General features: G+C 38.9%; 3 protein-coding genes and 1 long non-coding RNA gene across 6 annotated transcripts; 2 read left to right on the forward strand and 2 right to left on the reverse strand.

Moving 5' to 3' along the window:
• The first annotated feature begins 53 nt into the window (after nt 1–53).
• On the forward strand, nt 54–5,067 carry LOC111262582 (uncharacterized). The gene is made up of 8 exons (XM_022836931.2): nt 54–71; nt 297–486; nt 1,179–1,273; nt 1,729–1,973; nt 2,533–2,866; nt 2,982–3,144; nt 3,327–4,274; nt 4,541–5,067. The coding sequence occupies exons 1-8, from the start codon at nt 69–71 to the stop codon at nt 4,576–4,578; spliced, it is 2,016 nt and encodes a 671-aa protein (XP_022692666.2). The 5' UTR covers nt 54–68; the 3' UTR covers nt 4,579–5,067.
• LOC111262584 (required for excision 1-B domain-containing protein) lies at nt 5,041–9,930 on the reverse strand. The gene is made up of 6 exons (XM_086969215.1): nt 9,903–9,930; nt 9,702–9,772; nt 9,176–9,250; nt 8,315–8,406; nt 6,142–6,313; nt 5,041–5,895 (listed from the first exon to the last, which is right to left on the reverse strand). Exons 1-6 carry the CDS (start codon nt 9,928–9,930, stop codon nt 5,629–5,631), a joined length of 705 nt encoding a protein of 234 aa, XP_086825341.1. The 3' UTR covers nt 5,041–5,628.
• A 1,379-nt stretch (nt 9,931–11,309) lies between these two features.
• LOC147753181 (uncharacterized) lies at nt 11,310–12,922 on the reverse strand. Its single transcript, XR_015311964.1, has 3 exons — nt 12,430–12,922; nt 11,932–12,137; nt 11,310–11,452 (listed from the first exon to the last, which is right to left on the reverse strand). It is a non-coding gene; the product is annotated as an uncharacterized LOC147753181 (long non-coding RNA).
• Nucleotides 12,923–13,060: 138 nt separating this feature from the next.
• LOC111262583 (phosphatidylinositol-glycan biosynthesis class W protein) lies at nt 13,061–21,281 on the forward strand. 3 transcript variants are annotated; one of them, XM_022836933.2, is made up of 9 exons: nt 13,070–13,173; nt 13,864–14,065; nt 16,557–16,727; nt 17,159–17,347; nt 17,865–18,076; nt 18,209–18,423; nt 19,612–19,787; nt 20,093–20,345; nt 20,722–21,281. In XM_022836933.2, the coding sequence occupies exons 2-9, from the start codon at nt 14,007–14,009 to the stop codon at nt 20,992–20,994; spliced, it is 1,548 nt and encodes a 515-aa protein (XP_022692668.1). In that variant the 5' UTR covers nt 13,070–13,173; nt 13,864–14,006; the 3' UTR covers nt 20,995–21,281. The 3 variants fall into 3 exon arrangements, with proteins under 3 accessions (XP_022692670.1, XP_022692668.1, XP_022692669.1); XM_022836934.2 differs by having other exon boundaries at nt 13,073–13,173; nt 13,867–14,065; XM_022836935.2 differs by lacking the exon at nt 13,864–14,065 and having other exon boundaries at nt 13,061–13,173.
• The last annotated feature ends 2,357 nt before the right edge of the window (nt 21,282–23,638 follow it).

Here is a 23,638-nt window from a genome sequence, read left to right on the forward strand (position 1 = left end):
AATGAGTTTTCTGTATATAAAATTGTAAAAACGAGGTGCGTTTGCGAGTGGTCCACACTATATTGTGGATGGTATGTATTTGTCTGCAATAAACGGGTTGTCGTGTGAATTATTCGCAACACTATACTTACGAAGGCCTATTTACCACTTCCTAAAACGCTTTCAGTAAAGGAAGGCGTATAATATTATGTATTATATGATACAAGTTGAGGCAAGTTATGTCAATGGTTGATACGAGTATTTCAAACGAGGTAAGTTCCTCAACAGGTTAATGTTGTGTACTGTTCATGAGTCAGGACCCTCGCAGTTCGATTACGGTGGTTCGGTTAAAGGAGCGGCAATTTTTAATACCGACCGAGGTGCTTCGTCGATGCTGTCCCGCGCTACGACGGCAACTACCATCGTCTAACGCCACAATTACTCATCTCGAACTTAGTGGCATACCAGAAGCGACCTTTGAAACTTTGGTGTACTACTTTCGTACTGGTTCGTGCTAATCGATCAGATGTCAATTGCGCGGCAACTGGCTAGTTAGTTAGATCAGATCAATGTGTTTAAATAATGGTGTACTTTCACATGTTAATAGTTGACTACTGTATAGTGGAACAACAATACCGAACATAAATCTCTATCAAATAAGCGGCATCTTTTGTGAGGGTTCAAACTTCGAGGCGTCGATCTCCTATATATTCGATTGTCTAATTGCCTAACCCGTGCGACGTTCGAACTATTTCGAAAATCACGTACAAATGTCTTCACGTTGCCAAACACGGCTGTGATGGACATATGTAAAGAAGTAAAGTAGTATCGTTGTACGTAGATATGGAGAAACGTGGATGCGCCTGTTCACGCAGCACGTTTAATTACGATATACGCTGTAGAGTACGATGCACGTGCACTCTAACATGAGCGATATGTTCAAAGAAAAACGAATGGCCTCAGTGTATATTCCAATCGAGGATAGCACTCTTATCGTTGCACCGAAGCTGAATTCCCTTTGGGGGTCGAGTAATTTAGACGTACTAGTGGCAGAAATCGGAATAGGTTAACACGCTCATAATGCTCATAGGCTCGTAGTACGCCAAAGACAAGGAACACCAGTTATTATCGTTGCAATAAGCTATTTCGTTGATGAAACCCATGCAAATGTCTGATGTTGCAGTCTTTACATTGCCCAGGTCGTGCTCCAGAGCTAAACATACAAAACGTGATCGACGTTTTTTGCACCGCATCCGATCTTGGAATACGCCCTCTTGAAAAAAAATGTTGGAAAGTAAGTTTTAGCTTGAATTTTCATCTAGATAAATGCAGGAATATTGATTCCCATTTAGTAGGTGCGCTGTTCTCGAAAGAAAGAGGAATAGTCCGTTTTATCTTTCACTAATACTAGATAAATATAACATTGCGTTACATGCCACACTGACCCGAAAATGAGCGGATGTTTATAAGTGGGGAAAAATACAAACTTATTTGACCCATGTCAGTTCTGAAACGAATGCAAGAGCGATACAACTTCATTCATTGAAAACTAATGACAGTTAACATTAATCCACGCACTCCAACGTTTCGGTAGGTTTACAGTCAAATGTGTAAAACAGTTTACAGTTAAATGTGTAAAACACAAAGCAACACTCGAAGCTTACACTTAGATAGCAGTAGTAGTAGTATGCGTTTCGTTAATAAATTAAACTTTTTTGGCGCTTTCATCCATACGCGTTTCAACTACAGCATGTGTTCAAGACGATGTCGCGACAAGAGCAGTCGCTTCTTCTTTTGGTCGAGTCCGAAAGAGGTTTACATATGACACGGGACGATACATTACGTTTAATGGATGTCCTAGTGAAGAACTTCCGCAAAACAGTGAATAGCGCCGCGTTTTTACAGCTAAGCGAGCGACAGGTTCGACATCTGCTTACCTACCCGCCACTGCGGAATGAACATGGAATCAACGCGACCTACAAAGCAGCCATGCGGTAACGACCGAACCGAGTAGTACCTTTTATTATCATATGCAGTTAAACAATTAACGGTTAGATATACGTGTGGGGTCATGTGTATGTATATAGTATAGCACAAAAACATTCGTCTTTGTGGTTTTTTTTTGTGGTATTATTCTTGAAGTGGACCGATGCCGTCAATGTGTGGCGCGGTTTGTTACCACACCAATCATGGAGCGGCACCCATTGCATTTCAATATTTATAATTAGTCAGGATTTCGGATGTTATATATTTGTTGGCTCTAATCATCGGGTCTACAAAATGTGGGTAGACACAACAGGTCAGAAGTTTGAGGCTAACACTGCGTTCGTTGTCTTATGTCTCCCTCTGTTAAAATATGCCTCTTGAAGATTACGCCGTACTGATGCCCTGAGCAGCTGCTACGCTTACAATAAGTCTACGATTTTGTAATCAGCAAAATTTTACTAGCTGTACGTTCAATAAGGTGAAATTCGACGATACTCTATTGTTTTTTTTGTCTTTTATTAGTAATTTTGGCATTTGTTGAACGTGTTTACCCATGCTCTTGTCAAGGTGGTTGCACGCTGACTGTCGTGCTCGGCACGGTTACGTTGAGAGATTAACGAGCGCTCTTGGCGACACACCAGATCCATCATTGACGGAGAAGTTAACAATCTGTCCAACAATTGCCCGAGAGGTATCAAAGTTATCACTGGAGAGTCCCTCACCTCCATCACCTAAACTTGTATATGGGATAAGCGCTATGAACGAAGCGAAGGTCAACGTTAAGCAGCCAGAATCAAATATAGAAGCCAAGCCCGAATTTCCTGCTGAACCCATCGTAGCAGAGACGGCGCCTCAATCAAAAGCGGCTGAGACGCAACTGAAGTCTCCGTTTTCGCATCCGGTAAGCATTCCAAATATTTTGAAATTCCCTCTAGAACATGGAAAATAATAAGTTACAGACCAACGTCTGTAACGCAAGGATTTCTAAGAAAGGGTGCATTATTGAATCCTTTCAGAAAGAAAAATTTCTAGTTCGAGTTGACGAAAGGCCAAAGAAGGGGAGAATTTCACGGTCAATTAAAGAGACAAGAGCTTCTAAACGTTCTAGCAAAGAGAAGATAAGTCTTCGGAACTCGTTCCAGGAGACAAGCCAGGAGCATGACTTTGGGAGGCCTCACGGTATTTATTAAATGTTATTTTTTTTTGCTACTGTTTGTTTCGGTTTTACAATTAAGCCACAGGAACATTAGACAGTCGCCACCTCGCCACGTTAAATAGCACAGGTCCTAACAGATCCGTATCTTGTTTCAAAGCGTATTTTAGAAGAAAATCATAACTAATGTACACTATTAACTTTATAGCACGCGAGAAGCGGATTGTAGGCCTTGTAGGCGGAAGGACCGAACCTTCACCAAAGGCGAGCGAACTCCAAAGAGTAACAAAATCTCGTCACCAAGAATATGAACTAAATTTTAGAACACCATCAAGAACAGCGCGAATCCCAACGTATTTAAAACTAACGCGAGGCAGGAGTTGGCAACGTAAGCCAGACGGAGAAAGAGAGATCGACTCATCATTGACTAATGCTGAACGGGAGCCATCGAAGAGAAGACGATCACTTGATGAAGCTAGGCTCAAGTTCAAAAGGGACCGTGAAAATGGGCGGCGGATATTACAGACAAGTGGGCGAAGAATGCATGACGATTATTATGAATGGAGTACCGTTGGATCAAGGCAAAGAGGCGTCCATTATCAGCATCGAACAAACACGCACGGATCCAAACCATACATGCACGAATCTGAACCCTATATACACTACTCTGCAAATTCCAGTGACATGGCAATTCCTAAATTTTCCAGAAAGTCTAAGTCGCGAAGGCCGAGTAATCAGTCAGCGACGTTAAAAAAAGTAGAGAACTTTGACCTAACAGAAGAAAGTGCGAAGCAGGCCCTTCGTGGAGGTCGCTACGACCAGCGCCACGTCGCTGGAAGCACCGCTGACACAAAGATCAGTGAGGCAAAAATCTTTGATAAGACGGCGATTCTTAAGCCTAAGACAAAAGTTCGTTTAAAAGACAAAGCCGGAAGAAAGAAGATAGCTTACAACATCACCATAAAAGACAACATAAGCCAGAAAAGCCGGCGACGATCAATGAAACTACCAAGAACACCGAATGTCTCTGGAGCAGAGTCTTATGCCTCCACGATGAGAAATAAAAAATCATGCCGCCCTGTGAAGGTTACGCAAAGCTTTTTGAGATCAGGCAGGCACGGCAGGCCATCCAAGCCTAATCCAGCCACAGTGACAGGTAAAGGGAAGAGGTCATTTATATTATAATAAGTGGTCTACTATTCTTAGGCATTCGTAGTTGCTAATAACGCGTGCCGTACTTCAGGCGCCTGGTTTATTTTCATCTAGTGGCTATCCTTGAACAATAAACATTGTCTTCTCTAACAGCCGTGTGCGCTAGCGTATGTTGCGCACGACCTAAAATAAATCATTCTTTTCGACATGCCTCTGACCCTATAACTTGTTCATCGGGTTACAATTACAAATCACATGGTTTGTTTTCAGGCAAACGTTACAAAAAGGGAAAATGCGTCATCTGCTAGGAGACGAGGATGTTCGATAATTGTAATATAATAATGTATACGTTTGGCTGGCAATTTCCAGTGGCATTCATAAAGGAAGTGTGTTACAAATTGTTTCACAAATTGTTATTTTTTATCGACCGTTTGACTGGGAGACGATATAAGCTGCCATTCATTCACCCTGTCGTGTCAGCGAGGCGCACGTTTAGTCCTAGTGTATTTATACGAAATTAAGCTGGTTGAAGCAAAGGGTTCGAATCTCTAGTGACGATGAATTTACGATGATTGCTCGTAAAACTGATGATGATCTTTGTGGTGCATTATCCATTTCTGAACTCAAGTAGTACATAGAGAGATGTCAATTGTAAACTACAGAAAACCATGCGATTTTTTTCTAATTTAACAGACGTACAGTTAGAGATCAGACATTTTTTAAAATATTATACGAAATATTTTTGCTTCCATATGAATAATAACAATAAATGACGATCAGATATACAGAGAACACAAGTTCGGTACAGTTTATTAATTATTACACGATCATTTTTTTTTGTTAGCCCGGCTTATTTTTATGAACGTGCTCGTCGCTTCATCACCTTGATGAGATTACATCGATGCGGGACGCCCTTAAAATGGCGCTTTTGACGCTCGCTCGCCAGATGATTTCAAAAAAAAAACGTAAATTAAACGTGCAGTCGTCTATACGCTTTCAACCATGTGTCTGGTGAATTGTCTAGTCAGTCACAAAAAAGTTCCGTTCTTTGAAATATAGTTAGTTGTTCGTGTGTTCATACCGTTCTATTTGCGGATACCCTTGACGGTAATGTTTTTTTATTTACTGCCGTTTGAGAATCCGAAATTTCCTGTTTGTAGATTTTAATGTACATTGCTATTGATGTAGTTACCATTCTGTTATATGCATATAATGTGCATCACTAGCATCTTTTAGAGCCTATAGTGCATTTCGTTCACATGAATGAGAATCTTTGTACTGCCATTAGTACTCAGTTTATTGCTACCCATGGAGCTTATCGTGGCAAATCTTTTGTCTGAGCAGTATTTCAGGGCTATTTAAACGGGTACGTATGAGTTTACCCTATGCCTTTCTCTTGAGTTAATGTGCACCTGCTCTTTGCAATCGTCCTGGTTCATGTAGTCATGCATCGCGTACTTAGCCTCCTCGCAGCAATCCGTGATGGTCTCACACACGCTATTTAGGCCACTTCGAATCTGCATTAACTCCTCCCGGATTTCTTCTTCCTGATCTGGCTGGTCTTGAAGCCTTTGCATTGCCAGCTGTTGACGTGCAGTGAGTTGAAGTTTTGCCTTTTCAGCCTCCTAGGACCAATAAAAGTGAAGGCTATTTTACATAAAACAGTCATTCCTAGATTAAAATATAACTTGCTTTACGTCCAGCAAACTACACGGGTAAACCGATATAGTGTTGTTAGACTATTTCCAGAACTTTTCATCTTTCAAAATGTTTGTCCGGCCCAGCGTCTTTTCGGAACAAATATTGGTATGGTCCCTCAAGGTTCTTACAATGATGTTAGTAACAGAATCTCGTCATAACCAGTAACCGACCTGTAAGTGTTGAATGACTCTAACCAGCTTGGGGTTCACTGGTCGAAGTTTCGCCTCAAGTGCTATAACGCCTTCCGAAATCCTCTTAAATTCCTGTGTAACGTCGTGTACCAACTGTCGGAACTTCGTGAAATTGTAGTTGGGTCCGGACGCAAGGTACAACTTGTGACCCCTATAAATGAAATTAAAAATGCGCTTTAATACCAGGAACGTGCGGTACTTCCAAAGAATATACTTAGTACAAGAGTAACCACAGACAGCATCAAAGTATATTCTTTGGAATATGAAATACATAAGCCGGGGTACTGACAGGGTAAAAGCCAAGCAATTAGCATGTGACCTCGGAGGCAACAATTATATATGTGAAGGTTTCAGCAAGAAACCCAGGTCACTTAAGAGAGCAAGCCCCAGTTTAGAGACGCTATAAAATAGATTTTTATTACATTTCATAATGCGTTACCGCTTACAAATGTAAAGGCAACCAAAGTCTAGATTTCGTGCTTTCATATGTTGCAAGAACTCCAATAGGTAGAAAACACGCAGTGGTAACAGGCAATGTGGTTAGCCAAGCACGCCACTTAAATCTACGTTTAGACTGGAAGGTATCGTGATATGAGACACGAGCCACGTCTCGTACAGGTTCCCTTCCTATTGTTTGCAGGGAGCGATTACCGCACGTCACAATTAACATACGAGGAATACTCCGTGGAAAAATGACGATCAAATGCGGTGAAAATGCTAAAAATAAGGTATGCATATGTCAACAGTTCGCTGCCGTGGTGGCAGTATTATTTCAAATATTCACTGTGATCATGTTTATTCGTTACGTTGTTACGTTTAACCACGTTAGCCTCAAAATATAAAAACCAAAAAATGTCAGGTGGCGTGGGATGGCCAATGGTACTAAGGCTTTCATCGATTACGTGGATATGGTTAAACAGATCAATGCTGTAATGTAAATGGAAAAATTTTGTGATTTTGTTTTCGGCGTTTTCATGCATACTTTTTTTTTGAGGTGTCCATGGTTTTGCTACAAATACTGGTCTCAATAGTTCCTAGTAAAAACAAAGCGTGATAGCATACATTCCTCTCACAATATAAAAATTCTACTCTGTCTAATGTGATAATCTTCTATAATGCGTTTTTATGTATTGAATAGATCGCAAATGATACCCGTCGCAAGATGTATAGACACCTTTGGAAAAAATCCTTAAACGACGGCCGTGCCTCGAAAATTGAAGCTGTCTACCTTAGAGAAGTAACACCCAAATTACTTCCGTTAATTAAGCCCATTTTACTTCTGATATTGTTTGTCTATAATATCTGACGAATATTTGTTATCAGACTTAGACTGAGATTGGAGATGGAGTGCTTTGAGATTTGCGTTGAGAATTTACGCACTATTGTTAATGATCGCTGCAGCGAATAGAACAATTATCAGGATGGTGCATAGCTTTTATTCGGTCGTTGCAAGGCCCTTCATAGGCCCTCCATAGAACTGGCCACAACATATTTACCATTGGATAGACGCATTATTCTTGAGGTTAGGTTATTATAAATATAATGCGAATTCATACCACAAGTTACTCTTCCTGTTTAGAAAAATTTGGCTTACTTTCGTAAAAAGATCACAGAGAGTAGACCGATACAGTTATATCCTAGACATTAATAGTAGCTAGGTGTTTCGGCAAGCACAGAATTGTCATATCGTTCTATATATGCCTTAGGCAGGCCACCAATTTCCTTTACTCGAAAATGCCGACTCGTGCAGGTTGTTCAATCCGAACCTCGCGATTTCTTTTAATTAAAAGAAATTAAGCGGAACTATTTTAAAATGGCACAACTATAATTTAGGTAAATAAGCATCTTTCGTCTTATATGATATTTTCCATGTTTATTTTACATGTAAATTTCCGTGTTGTTTTATGACAGCTTAACAGGAGAACACCACATTTCGGCCAGTATTTCTTACCAGTCGTCTACAGTTGGCGATACTGACCGTTGCTGTCAAGCGCTAAGGCGGTCACTCTGCCGATGTCTGATAGCTCAGTTAGTCTGGTGGGATCTTCTAATTCGACGTAAAGTACGGCATCGTTTATAAAATGTAAAATTTATAAACGCGTTTAAATTGTATCTAATTCTAAATGCTATACTCCTCTGCAGCAATACTTACTCATGGAATAGATTATACGTGTAAGCACGCTCTTCCTGAAGCGCCTTCAACTTCTTCAAAAGTGAAATCACATCGCCCTCTGCTACGTCCAGCTGATGACGAAACACAAAGCATAAAAACGTTAATTATTTTTTAATTCATTGTTGTGGAAGCCGTCTTACTATTATAGTAAATGGTAAAAATAAATAGGCGTCGAAGAACTGTTACGGTTATGGCTACGCTAGATTCTCGCATTAAAATTATGATATTTACTGTATAACGTCTACTGTGTTACGTTATTTGTACACCTATTATACTCACAAAAATATTATGCAAAAGTAGTGCAATAATCGAAAGTGCACAAATGCTCTTACTAATTAGGCCAATTCACCTATAGATAGCTACATTTTGTAATTCAGACTTTTACATTATTTGGAGATAACAGTCAGTCACGAGGAATTTTATTGGACGAATAAATTTGATTATAGGTATTTGAGTTTCGAAAAACGTTATGCCTATGCTTGAAGTTGAAACAAATCTAAGCATCAACGAGAAAACACAAATTTCCATGACCGGCCATAACACCTGAATCTTCGTTCGCTTCTAGCCGGTTTCTAATCGTTGATGCCCGATAATATAAAGGATGGAGCATAAAATTAGACTGAAGAGAGACTGAAGTTCCCTCTTCTGTGTCATCTTCTAATGTTCACTTCAAAATGTATTTACGAAGCTAAAGCTTCTGCGTCGTCAACGGTGACAGTAGTACCGCAGTAGTAAGAAAGCATGCGGGACGCCATACAAATACCCACACATCGGTCAATAGTCGTCTGCGTTATTTCCCACAGCCAACCAATTGAACAGCCACTTCCAGACGACACTTGCCTTTCGTATCGTCGCAGCTACTACGAGCACAGAAGTAGTGGAGAAGAAAAGTATACCATGTACAGCTTCTTCGCACTGTTCGATAAACAGAAAGCAAGATAATGTACATATCGATAACAAGACACGGACGGTATCGTCAAGATCTTCTATATAGTTTTCCTTGAGAAGCACCTGCCCTATGTCGTATCACAGATAAAGCTCGATGCGCGGCCGCAAATGAACGCAGAAATTAGCATTTCGTTAAGGTGTAAGTATTGCTATTTTTGACAAATGGTGAATAACCCACGCTTTCACTACTTCTCCCCTTTATATAAAAGACGTGGACGAAGGCGATCCATATGATCGACACAAACACATCGAAACTTTTAGTCTACGCCGTTCACAATGACCCGCTAAGTTGCGATCACTTTTACCATCTGCAAAAATATATAGAAATTTTAAGTTGAAGTTCTAAATGCATAAAAGCAGATACATAAACGTAATGTAAGAAAAGATCATCGCATATCTGTTTAATTATAAACCTTACCTTAGAAATAAGGGGAGTAATACAAGTGTGTTTAGGGCAAGCTTGCCTGAAATATCTGACGACCGATATGGCTGTATGCGCGCCAAATTTTTAGAAAATCTTGCTCACAGGAAAATTGCACGCACTTTGCTTCAGCTATAATAGACTACAAAACATTATATATGATATCTTTAGCTAAAAAGTAGCTGCGTATCCGCTCACTGGCACTAGCCTGCATCTGGTGCTTCATTGTACCGCTCAAGTGAGAAGTAAAACGTGAAACTTGACGATCTACAAGTTTTTTTTTTACTGTAGATGCGCTTACTTTCTCTCACTCACGATAAAATCTATAAATTTTCGGGTGAGACCGAGCAAACTAGATCAAAGACCTGCAACACAGCAGAACTAGTAATCTCATCTCTTGCCAGCCGCTGATCACCTCGGTCTGGACTGGGGCAAGGGCTGAACATCGCTTTTATAACGCCACTGGCGTCTCCTTTGAGCACGCATGCGCTGGTTAGGCCGTAAAACGGGTGAGAAAATGGATGCCAACCAATAGCCTAAAGCAACCAGCGGCATCTTCGCGTGCAGCAATACAGCTATCAACAAATACAGAGCAATCCTTTATCACTCGCGTCAAGACGAATACAGTTTCCTCGGTGTGTATCGATAGGATTACTGCAAGACGTACGTTATTAGCCTTGCGCCTGATACTTCCGAGTTGCCGCGTTTAGTTTTTTCAGGCTTTCAGATGGATTTGAAGTTCTCGAATGTTCAAGGTAATAAAAGAGTAAAGATGGCGCGTAAAGGGACGGCTCATAATCCACCGCAAAACGTCCTGCCGTATTTGCTGAACATCTTCACATTCCATCGTAATAATGGGGATAAAAGGCACATTACGCCAATGTGAAATGTACTTACATGTCGATTTTAATTAACGCGATTTCAGCGTGACCTATAGATCATGGCCATTTCACGCATTCCATATCATTGTCGAAACATCGGCCACTGATCGTTCATGAAATATATAGAAAAAACTGACACTCGAACTACTCTTTTTCTAACCATAAAAAAAGTTGATCTATCAAACATGTTAGACAGTATGCTTATATATATATATAATACCAAGTATCCACCTTATATGGAGTCAACGAGATAGATCGCCATACGTTAAAGACTTCTCGTGCCAACGTACATCAGCGTATGCACTATTGACCTACGTTTAGCAGTACATTGAACCATCTGTGGTGCCAGCGTTGCTAAAGCTAACCGACTCTATGAAACGGAAAGGAATAAAAGCATATCGTGTCCATCGGTCGCACCATCTATATGCCTTAAGTATCAGCTTTTTAGTGATGAAAAAATATATCCCGATATAGTGATTAGATCCAGAGAAAAACAGCATTAACTATGTTCCAACCAATGATATAATAACAATTACTATTTCATAATATCCCTGGCAGAGACATCGAAAGTACGTGCGACAGTTACAAATGTATTCCATTGATCTCCACAACAATTATAGCATTTAGTATGCAAAACAATCAATACTTCGTATATTTACTGCGTGCATATGTGTACTTCTACAAACAAACGACCTCTATATAGTTTTTTTCGATATCTTGCAGACGGATTTTATTAACGTTGTTGTCTGGTAATTAAGCAGTCAAAGATAGCCAGCCGAGTAATCAGTAAGCTCGACACATGAAGCCTTCCTGTGATTTCTCTGTGACCCAAATCAACCGGCGCCTTCCGCTGTATGCTCACGGCGACTTGATATCCGATAAATGACGACCGCAGTAATGACCGAAGTACAACAGATTTTGGACAACGGACAAGGTTTCACTATATTACCAGTTGAAACAACAAGAAAACTTATCTGCCCAACCCATTTCTAAATATTCTACGGGTGTATAGCAATAGTAATCGCAAAAGACAGAATATACAGCAGCGATAGCAGATATGCATAGAAGAACCTACTTTGTTAAGAGCAACTATATAAATATAGCGTATTGTACTCTATTTTTATGGATCTGATTTGATGAGAATATTTATGAGCAAATAGCACTCAGCCTATATTATAGCAGAATGATGAGTTTCATTGTTACATATATAGTACTTCCCTTCAGGCAAAATTAAAGAGCAATTTTCAACATGGGTCACCTTCTCTATTAGCATAATTGTCGTGTAAGCTACTCTTCCTACAACCCTTCCTTCAACAGCTGTTGGTGCTTGAACCAAAATGAGTTACCTGCTTTTTAAGAGGCCCTTTAAGCATCTGGACACACTTTACAAGATTTGGCTTCGAAGAAAAATAGGAGACCCTCATCATTATCGCAACCATGAGTATAGAACACCCGGAACCAGCTGATGCCAAGAACTCGGAAAAGTATACGGAGCGATGCATGATAACTCAGGCAAACCGTATAATAATTCCCACAGGCGTATTCTGCATGGCTAACCATTTAAGTTCACAATTATAGGATATTCAGAATCTCTGTAAAACGAAGCCTGGAACTGTATAAATCAGTGTAATAAAGGCATAACGAAAGAAATATAGCAAGTTTGTGTCTAATGATTAGTGGCACTTTTCCCTAATGGCTAATGCAGAAAGCGGGCTAGCTCTTAATTCTAAAACACACACGACCAGGTTTTTTGCTATATGATTTTATAGTGACTAACAGCCAAAGTGACCACACTGAGATGCGGTCAGTTCCGTCAAGAAAGAATATACCCAGTAAGGTCTTACCAACATATTGAATCTGCTGATTTGCACCCTTTTCCTCTGGCACGTTTAAGTGAAGTATCAAAAATCGAGAAGCGAACAAAGCGTCTCCGAAGAGTAACCACAATGCAAATCAAACAATAAGCCTTGACAGCACAGTGTCTGGTTTGCAGCTCCGTGCGCTAGACTCTAGCCGGTCTCCGAGAGCTGCAGCCGTTTGCACCAATGGCCGGTCAACGACTAACCGAGTCCTGGCGAGCGAGAGTAGTTTTAGAATGATGACGACGCCGCAGAACGTTAAACAGTTACACACCGAGTTCGCATAACTGTCGTTACCACCACTGCTCTTTGAAAATTGTAGAAAACGACCATGCAGAACGGGCCTAACGTATTTAATGGCTCCTAATTAATGCGAGAAGAAAGTGCTGAATCGGACAGTGACGCGGTCTCGAGTCGCCGAGCGAGAAAATAGACCCGCAACTACTTCCAAATCGTATAGATCAATACTGCATTGGCGTATTTATGTAGCAAATATCAAATACAGGGCGCGATTGCGCTTAGCACTAATGATGACAAGATCTTTGTGATAGCCGATAGCAAGGAATAAACTTTAAGCTATCGCAGGTATCCCAGGAAGCGGAGTGATACAGTCGAGAACACACGTGGGGCGAAGAATAATGGCAGTTGTCAGAGAAATGTAAACATTGTGCAACACGATGAGGATACCGTGAGAAAAAGCGGATTTTTACCTGCCAAAATTATGACCATGTGAGTGTATACATTTATCACATAGATTAGAGAGACATGCGTCATTTTAATTTTAACGTGTCATATTGTTAAACCATCAATCTGGGGACATTGTCTTGACTCTTCTGCAGCGTTCGGTCGGTATCGTTTGAAGAAAGAATGAGCTTGTCGAGAAATCAGTATTTGTACAACAGCTGATCTCTGCATTAGTGGATAGCAGAAGTGCGTTGGCTGAAAAAACTCTCTGTAGCAGTCTCATTCGGGTTGAATGTGTACCAAATCCAAGAGAGTAGGTTTTTTGCGCTTAAAACTTCATTATTAAATATATCGGGCATTGTGTCCATAGAAAACGTATTCGATGCCGGACATCTTCAGCTGGCATGAAATAGACACATTGCCTGGCGAGTTAATGGCTTCGACAATTTATTTACCAGTTTGTAAGGCTTTTTCGTAGTTGAATAAAATCTCTACTTACAAGATAATCACGACTCATACCAGGTCACATTAAGCATGCTTTTCCATTTAATCTCGACCAAGAATTAAAATTATCTCAAGAACAAATTGAAACTTGAGGCAACGTCTACATGTCGCGAGTAGAAAATTGACCATAAATTGCATGCAACTATTGGTCCAGGACTTCAGCAGGCTCTGGAACATTTAGTATTCCTCTTAGTAAACAAGTCACTGACAAAGACACATTTATGTTGGCAGAAGGCAGGGATGATGATATTAATGGACAACACACATATCAGTGTCACGATGATGAAGTATTTGAAGTATGTGATAATGTGATCGACTTGGCTAGCAGAGAGTTGTGGGACGAGCCGGTCAAATATATCTAAGTGGGAGAAAAAATGCGCGAATTTGAGTTCGTTTCACCAATGACATGCTGTTCGAATGAAGATCTGGTCAGGTATGTAATCTTAGTATAGCCTTAATCCCGCCCTTGTCGCGAGACACGCGCTAAATTAGTGGGGGTGCAAATTTATACGTACGTCGTTACAAAATTATACGTAGTTAATTACATGGTTTAGTTTCACCTTTGACATAAGATATATTATTCGGAAACGCAGATACTCGCACACGTTTAAAATATTGCATCAGAAAAGGAGTCGGGTCACTTGTGACCACAAAGGATTATGCAAGGACGTCTGTATTCGAAGTAGATGCCAGGTACTATTATACATATAGCACTCCTTTTTAATTTTTAGCCGTCTTGGAAATACGATAGATCCGTTTGCATTTTTTCATGCAAACATTTTTTCTTTCGCTTGTCACAAGATACTGCAAGCGAAGATGAACTATAGATAAACTGCTCTCATTAGCACGGCCACTCTGGCTGGAGAAGTTACTTTCTGGTAAGACAGGTGTCCTAGATGATACTGAACATACAAAAAGCGAGTGCTACCAAATTCACTTTTTAGGGTTACAGTCATGCCCTTAGAATATACAAATTGTTGAACATGCATGAAAGTGCACAACAACTTAGTGTATCAAATCAGCAAACATAATATACTATAAAGGCTAAATTTAAACATAAAACTAATCTCAGAGATCTGTAAGTGTTATAGATTCAACTATTTAATGAACTTGGAATACACAATCGGTAAAGGTGATAATCTTTTTTTTTTTTCATTTAGAAAGCCCCGTTGGTTCTCGAGAAGGTTTGGATTCTTTTGTAGTAAAATGCTATAGGCTGAACATCAGAATCATGCACTCTGCTTATTTGTTGTCTATTGGTTTTTCTTTTTTGTTTGCTTATATTGTTATTGGTTCTAGTAAAACCTGTGCTTTATACTAAATAACAAGGCTAACAGACAAGAAGAACAGATATTAAGAAAAGAGGGAAAAATACAGGTAGCTTCATCGTTTTATACTGAATATCTATATTCGATACTGCATCCATAATGTATGGTTTCTAGTAGCCTTTCAAGATGTCCTTTCGCTGTGGTGGACTTTGATAAGAAGCAAAAGATAAAGCTCCCATATTTTGTATGCGGGTTGTATCACATCTGCAGAGATTCTTTGAATCTGATAATCTCTGCCTTCTCGAGGTGGTCTTGGAGGACGACAAAACGAGTTTGTCAAATCCTTAGCGGCAGCTTGTGGTGTAAAGTTAATCACAGGAGTAAGCTACCTGACGCTAGAATGGGCAACTGAAGACTGCATACATACGCTCGAGCTGGTTGTCTTGCCCCCAGCAACTCAGCAGCAGAAAACATGCGACCTGTGATATAATTTCCTCATGTAATTTTTCGAAAACTATCACGGAATTTTTAAGGCCTGAAGAAAACCAATTATATTATTCTGAACCAAAGTAGCGTTGATAAATATTAAGGACCTGATTTCGAAGTTTTTTGCGCATTCGATTCCAAGTTGTACAAAGAATCATGAAAACATAATTTTTTTAAAATACATTTATCAGTTTCTGCATAACTATCAAACTCAGTTTCATGATAGGCTAACTAGTAATTTTTACAAATGCAAGGTCTTTTTAATGCAGGATATGTCATCACTAGGCACACGCACACAGTGCGTATGACACTTCACAGAAAGGTGTTTTAGGAAGAAGAGTATCAATCGCCAATTCAGTCGTCCAGCGAAGCTCCAATCATTAATTTTTTTGAGACTTTCTGCAGTTTTAAAAAGAAAACTATCGGAGATTTTGAGCCTTTGCATTCTTGGGGCTTTTGGCCTGCTATTAACACGAAACCTACTTTCGTTGAATTTTTTTTATATGTGGCTTATTTAAGCAACACTTTAGAGAACTACTTTAGAGAAACACACTAGAATTGCTTGATCCACGGTTACCATTAAATATTATTTTTGCGGATTAAAGAAAAGATATTTTCAAATGGCTAGTTAATGGTTTAGGTTCCGAATCGAAGTCGCAATCGCGATGAATGGTGGTCATATTGTGTTAACAATATGTGTCTGTGTGTCTTACTGAACGGTTCGTATTTTGCCATTCTATAGTATGTAATGATCTCATAAATTTTCCTTGATTTATAAACTTGAGAATTTTTCACTTTCGTTACACAGATGTATCCGCAATTGATTTATAAACTTGTGAATTTCCTACTTTAGTTACACAGATGTGTCCACAATTTATTTAAATCATATACACGGGTGTCTTTTTAAAGTAGCTTTATGTATTATATTTAAGGCAAAAATATACTGCAGAAGCACACCTCGATGTATCTACAAAGATTCGCTAGTCTCTGGGGACTAGAGCAGAAAACTGGGGATTTCTTAGACTTCATGCACTTCTCGTGACGCCTTCTTTAACGATGTTTTTTAAAAAAAGTGTAAATATTTCTGTTCGTACCAATTATTTATATCTCCATCGCAGATGATTCTATCGGCTAGTTGACATTATGGTTTTTCCCCATTATTTTTTCCAGGAGCCAGCAAGGCGGTGGATCGCGGCGCGAGGTGCACGAGCAGTTTGTCTCGGGCGGCGCTGGCTGCGAGTTTTACGAAGTGCTTGCTGTTTGTGGCCTTGTTGTGCTGAGTGCGACACACCAGTTTATTATTCGGAGCTTGATGCGATTTCTGCTGTATGATTGCAAAATGTAAGCAATGGCACTGCGAAAACGATATACTCTGGAAAACTTCTGTTAGTTTACTGTAAAGGAACCGTCTGCGCGTGCTATCGTATCACTCTTAATTACATCTATCAATCTTCATGTGCAACATATCCGCGAGAAAGTGGTTGGCGCTAATATTTAGGAAATGCTTAATTTTTTCCATTAAACACCAGAAGTCAATTAGTTTCCGTTTACTGAAATCTATGTGAGTACCCACTTTTTTCCATCCTATAACAAGTGAATAATTAAACATTTTATAGAAGATAGCTTATAAAGCACGTAAAAATAAATCGTGTTGGCACGTCATGTCGGCACTACACACTCGTTGCATTTTTCGTGGGAGAAATGTGATATCTGTCCACATACTAAACCTTTCTCCAGATCTATTGTCTAACATTTATTATGTATATTTTCAGTCTTCGATGGAGTCTAGATCTGACCTTACTATGTCTGCCATCATTCATGGCGATGGCGCTGACAGATCAATTCCTAAATGTCTGCATGGTTCTCATTTCACTCATCATTATGTTTGCTACAATATTGACTTTCTCAGCTCACCGCCGTGCCAAAGAGGCGCGCGTGATTCATGATCCTCTACCAGAGTGGTGAGCAGCAAACAACGGTTTAGATTTTAATAAAAAAAAAAAACTAAGTTTAACCACCTAAACCCTTTGACAACAACCTTTTGAGAGCATAGGCCTTGTGTATATCTAAACATACGTTGAATGGACAAGAAACTAGTGAATGAGCGCATATATTGAAGGATCGGTGTATTCTTTAATTAGATCTTAAGGCGATTGACTACAAAGGTTCAGTTTCTACAGATTTTATTTTTACAATCATATGAACTCTTTTTTTAGAACCCAGAAACGTTGATTCATGAAAGTTTTCTGCAACACTTGAACCATGATAAGCGGACATTCTAAACTAAATAACTGGATTTGACTTAGCATGGGTTGATATTTTTGATTGGCTATAAGATGTAGTCTATATTCGGGATTTTATTACATAAAAGATGCGTTTCCATTTTGCCCTGCTGGGTAAGGGGCAAGTTAGAGGATTAGTCAAACTCATAATCTCGTCAACGTTGTTGATACGATGGATGTATCGTGAATATTACAGCCGTGGGAAGCTTCATCACCATGCCTATTTTATACCGTTATCGTATACGCGGGCCGCAACCCTTGCTGTAACCTTGGTCTGCATTTTGGCAGTAGACTTCCCGATTCTGCCACGGCGACAAGCAAAGACCGAAACCTACGGATTTTCATTGATGGACATCGGCATAGGACTTTTCGTCTGTATCGCTGCGGGACTCAGCGCAATCAAGAAAGGTATTCCGCTACTAAATCTGACATACAAAACTACTGTTCAAATGGTACTTTGATAATATAATGTATACCGTAACTGTCTAAACGCTAGAGGTTTCCAACCAAACATCTAGTGTCAATTATTTGTGTTTTCAGATCATCGATTCCGATCAGAATTTAAAAGTGCTGCGGGCATGTTCGTCCTCGGAATTATTCGGCTTGTGTTTGTTGTTTCTATGGACTACCAGGCTCCTATTATGGAGTATGGAAAGCATCTCAATTTCTTTCTTTGTTTTGCTGTTACAAAGATTATATGCGCTCTGTACTATGCGATTTTCCCCGCGCATTGGGACGTTGTTGTCGGATCTGCGGTAAGCAGTTGCATCAACTATGTAGCGTTTACTAAATATATACCGATAAGTGAAATGAGGGGAAAAAAACCGAACATTTAATGACTTTCTTTTTTTATTCGCTTTGAGTGAAGATGGATATCCGTTAAAGGTACTGATAATACTGTTTAGCGCCAAATATGCTTGCTGACAACGAGATCTCATTAACATGATTATCGAAATACACTAAACGCGGTTACTTATACACGTCCAATTTAATTTTTATCGATTCTAGTTACGCGGAGTAGTACTATGATAGGGAATTTATTTTCAACAGACAAGGCAGAAGATCTGGAAAAGGGAAGCCTAGAGTCCAACTTGCAAAACAAGTCTATTTTTTGGTCAGACTAAATTTTCCAGAGCTTGATTAAAGCAAATGCATTTCATTTCGGAGACGTCACGAGGGAAGTGTTCAATGAAATTCTTACACACATTGCTTGATCTCGTTTTAAAGTATGTCTAAATTACGTGATAGACTTCGGTACACCTTATCTTTTACATAGCTCTACAAGAAAAAATCGAGCGGTGTAAGATTAGAGGAACGTGCAAAAGATTAACTTCTGTGATGTAGCTAAACTGCAGCAAAGTTCTGAAACTTCTACTTCCATTTCATACTGTGCCTCCGCTCTGCAGAGCTCAAATAGGTTGATATTGTTCCTACCAATGACAGTGCTACGCAGTGGTTCTTTTGCTGCCTATTGAAGGAACATATTACTTTTCACTTAATTATAAGCATTATTTTAAAACAATTAGCAGGCATTTGGTAAATTCAAGCTGAGCATAACATATATATATATGTATATATATATAGTATAAGATTAATATTTTCATACATACAATGTGTGTCAAAAATGTTTACACATTTTGCACTGCCGTTGAAAATTAATTCTCTAACCTACGAGGTTAAATTTATGGGAAAAAGTGGTTTCCAAATCTGAAGAGGGATCTCATATATATATATATATATATCCCATAAATTTAACCTCGTAGGTTAGAGAATTAATTTTCAACGGCAGTGCAAAATGTGTAAACATTTTTGACACACATTGTATGTATGAAAATATTAATCTTATACTATGCGCATGACAGTTGAATATTATCTGTACCGATGGCAAGTCGCCGCCAGTACCCTTTTAGTGGTATTAGAATTTACTGTCGCAAAATTTTCAGGTATATCTTTGCTATCAACTAGCGCTGCAATGCCAGCCAGTAGACTTTTATCTTCACTCCGTAAATCGCGATGGGTTTCTGGCCGCCAACAAGGAAGGTCTTGCTTCGATTATCGGTTCGTCCTGTCTGTTTCTCATTACAACTGCTGTATGCAGACGGTTCGTCTATAAGGTCAAGTAAGTGCAAGCGCTCAGTTGTTACAAATCTAGAGAATTCTATACGACCCTTCTTTATGTGAAAAATATTGCGGCCGTGTCCTCACATCTTCTCGATCCCATTAAAAATATCAGCCAAAAGAGGTGTCAAGTTCTAGACAAACAATAAAGGAGTGAATACTTTTACAAAGAGTCAAAAGTGTGGCATAACGTATCAGTAACTAAAAATACTTGTAAGGCCTGACTTCTCTTTTGCGAAAAACGTATATATACAGGTTTTGCATGTAGATTTTTTAACCATGTATTTATACTTGTCTTTTTTGCAGAAATTGCAAGTCAGAGTGGTTTTACTTTGTGTTCCAAATGCTATTGTTGTCATCTTCGTGCATGGCCTCTTCTCTTCTGATGCATTCGGATAGAGTTCCCGTATCACGGCGCCTCTTCAACCTGTCTTATTCTCTATGGGTACTTTCACTATTCTTGATATTCCTTGTGGCATGTACGCTGTTGCGATTTATTGATTTGGTGTCCTCTTGCGGAGGGTACAATTTGGTCACATTACAACATCTTTCGCCAGAGGTAAGTTTTGTATTTATTTATTATATAATATCTAATATTATTACTATACTATATAATATAATATCTGTATGGTACATATTGCTATACCTTTGTTAGTTCTTTATTGTCGGCTTATGTGCTCTGTGTATCTTATCACTGAATATTGAAATACATTGCAAATAAGAATATTCCTGTTATAGTCAGTTTTAGAATTTTCAAGAGTGCTACACCAGCTATATTTGTGCGTAATTTCATCGTATGACTAATAAGAGATTAGACAAATTATGTATTTCATAGTTATATTTCAAAGAGCAGAAACTTTATCATCCGCTGAGGCTTTATATATATAATGTTGTAGATCATAAAATTTCTAATTTTCTTTATAATAACTTTACAGGTAGATACTGTTGATGATATCCTACAGTCGTTTAACAAGGGAGCGGTATGGGTATTCCTATTAGGTAACGTCTTGACGGGAGCTATCAACAAAATGTTTGAGGGAACAATCTCAACGCTCGACGCAACTTTGTCCCTCCCAATTCTCTCAGCCTACCTTGCTACGTTGACTATATTTGTGTTGGTATTTTTCCCCAAGCCAAAAATTACCAGAAAAGATGCTGGCGATGGTCTAATAGCTCAGACGTCATCCGAGGATAAAAAACATCAGTAAAAATAAAACAAATCAGTTCGACGTTCGTCCGAGTAAAACCAAGACGATAGCTCTAAAAATACAGTGAAGTTGGTATGCCCTCACTGTGTTCGTCGACTCCTGATATTTTCTTTGTAGTCTACTTCGTTATTTTATAAAGTCAAGCCAATGAACTTAAAGCTTGGAGGGGCATACATACTGCGAAACTCCAACAAGCGACCTTGCACTACTCGGTGTCAAATATATAATTATATGAATAAATTATTACTGATATTTATATAAGAGAACTGTATAAATGGTGCATTTAATAGAGGTGTTTTTATTTAGGCGTAACAGTATCTTTAGGTTAACCCATAGTTTTGTAGTCTTACGTTTAAGAAATTTTTTCAAGAATGTGATCTATCTGATACTGTAAGTTCATAACTGCAAATTTTTGCTAAGGGTTCCAGCACGGCATAGATAAGAAGTTAGTCTATATCAGGTGTGAAATTAGAAATGGGCGTATATATACGACCGTATACCATCAGAATTAAGTTACAGAAGGCGTAACACCAAGCAGAATCACTGAAATGACTCAATGAGTAAAGGTGCTAAGAGTGCTCAGAATACCCTGGTTGGACGGAAAGAAACAGAAAACAAAACTAGAAAGCGAGTGTGAATTCGATTGAACTGATGCATCATATACATATTTTAGTCGTAAACATCTGTAATAAAAATGTATAAATAATAGCCGTTATGACAAAGCGGGTGTAATACTAAAGAAAACAAGTTCACATACTCCACTTGATATTTTTCCCTATATCCAGACCTTGATAGAAATAGAGAAGAAAGTATTGAACGGAAGATATAAGAAAAGCCGTGGCTTATTGTCTAAATAATATCGTACATCAATTATGTGTTCTTAGCGAAAAAATTACTACTCTCCGCACTACACGGAACCATAAATCGTTTTTACTTTTATATATTTTGCATAATCGCCATAATCAGTAATGCAGAGTTTTATAACTCTTATTTTGAGTACGGCGTGCGAACCTGCCTAAATATACGCATAGAAAAAAGAAGTTCAGAAAGCGGGCTGCAGACTTTGCGTCCGGCTATTGTTACGAGAATTTGGCACCAGGGTTGGCAGAGTTTGACACCATGGCTGCGTTAAGGAGAATTTCGGACCCTCATTTTATGTTATGAAAGAACGATTTTTTCAGATGACTACCTTGAAAAAAACGTCAAAAACAATTTTCCGAAAATGATTGCTCTTTTTTATTTCTTAGGGTTTCTGAGAAACAATCAAATAACGCTTTTGTGCTCTTGAGAGCGGTGTTATTTGCTCCGCACTGATGCACATCCCTACTGTTCGTTAGACAATTTGATACGCAGACGGATTCGTTTTTATGCTCTAAACTAAAAACTAACTAAAAACATACTGTCAAGTATTCGTTTGTTCTAGAGCATTAAGAATAGCATTAAGCAGACTCTACTGACCCAATTATATTATGTATAAAAACAAGAAACTCTTGTTGCTCCAGCTGAGAATATCGATTAATATTGAGGTGTCCCGTCATAGTGAAATTTTACCAAATGAATACTATTTTTGGCCCAGGCAACGCCTATTAATAATATATTGGTTATTCTACAAGTACCTTTCTATTTCCAGTTGTGCAGAAGTAAACTTTTTGGAGATAAACTGATAAATACAGCTTTTTGTTCCTTTTAAAGATATAAACTGTTTCTTACGAAGCGATAGTCGAAAGGAGCAAGGTCAGATTTGTAGGCTGGATAAAACAAAATATTCCTACCAAGCGTTGACAAACTTGGACATTTTTTGCTAGTCACCGGAGATGCCCGCCTTGTCGTGATGGAGCACAGATGTTGGCCATATCCAGACATTCTTTCTGGATGCATTACTTTAAATGCTAGAGCTGTTTGTATTACTTATCTGATATAACACTTTGATTGTTAAAGAGGAGCTCATAGAAAGGAACTCCTCGGCAATTACATTGGAATCCAGCTTTAGCTCTCGTTTGAAATGCACTAACAAGATTTGGCGACGATTTAGTCCGAGTAGCATTATTGTAGATTATACTGTGTATAGTATACCATTACTATAAATTATCACTCGTATCTTCGCAGGAAGGATATTGCTTTCGTTACGCTTTAGAGGATGTTCGGTCGTGTACTCACGCCTTATCAGTTGGTAGTGTGTTAAATCAGGAGGAACCCAGGTGCCTACTCAATTGGCGTCGTTGCTAGACACCTTTGAATGCTCAATTTGAACGCTGCTATATTTTCTACGATCCAGAAGTCAGCTATATTTAAAATAAACTCCCAAAAATTACAGGTTTCTAGACAAAATTTGGCAGCCCTAGCTTGATTACGAGGACGCAAAGACAACTAATTGACCGCCAGCTACAAAGAGTAAATTCAATGTAAAGCATGCATTAAAACTAGATAACATTTATAAAAGGAGTATGTTTTGAGAGGAGACCGAAAATATATTGAGTGGTCGATAAGCATTAAAGCTTTTAAGGCACAATTAAAGCAAAAATATTTTTATATTTGAAAACAATATTACTATACTAAATATGTGTCATTTGAATCGATGACCCGCTGTCCTTTTTGTGATAGTACCATAATCCGATTGCTGTTTGGTTTTGTTATAAATTTTGCT

Source organism: Varroa jacobsoni, unplaced genomic scaffold, assembly GCF_002532875.2.
Source record: "Varroa jacobsoni isolate VJ856 unplaced genomic scaffold, vjacob_1.0 scaffold_677, whole genome shotgun sequence".
Classification (NCBI taxonomy): domain Eukaryota; kingdom Metazoa; phylum Arthropoda; class Arachnida; order Mesostigmata; family Varroidae; genus Varroa; species Varroa jacobsoni.

Bases quoted from the DNA above. Each gene is read 5' to 3' on its own strand.
- LOC111262584 (XM_086969215.1), bottom strand. From the start codon at position 9,930: ATGAAGCACCAGATGCAGGCTAGTGCCA. The intron at 9,251-9,701 runs GTAAGGTTTATA...TTTATCGAACAG, and splicing joins TTACTCCCCTTATTTCTAAG to TGCGAAGAAGCTGTACATGG. The intron at 6,314-8,314 runs GTAAGTATTGCT...TTTCATTTATAG, and splicing joins ACGTATAATCTATTCCATGA to GGGTCACAAGTTGTACCTTG.
- LOC111262582 (XM_022836931.2), top strand. The intron at 3,145-3,326 runs GTATTTATTAAA...TTAACTTTATAG, and splicing joins TGACTTTGGGAGGCCTCACG to CACGCGAGAAGCGGATTGTA. The intron at 4,275-4,540 runs GTAAAGGGAAGA...GTTTGTTTTCAG, and splicing joins TAATCCAGCCACAGTGACAG to GCAAACGTTACAAAAAGGGA.
- LOC111262583 (XM_022836933.2), top strand. From the start codon at position 14,007: ATGCGCGAATTTGAGTTCGTTTCACCAATGACATGCTGTTCGAATGAA. The intron at 17,348-17,864 runs GTGAGCAGCAAA...TGAATATTACAG, and splicing joins CATGATCCTCTACCAGAGTG to CCGTGGGAAGCTTCATCACC. The intron at 18,077-18,208 runs GTATTCCGCTAC...TTGTGTTTTCAG, and splicing joins ACTCAGCGCAATCAAGAAAG to ATCATCGATTCCGATCAGAA.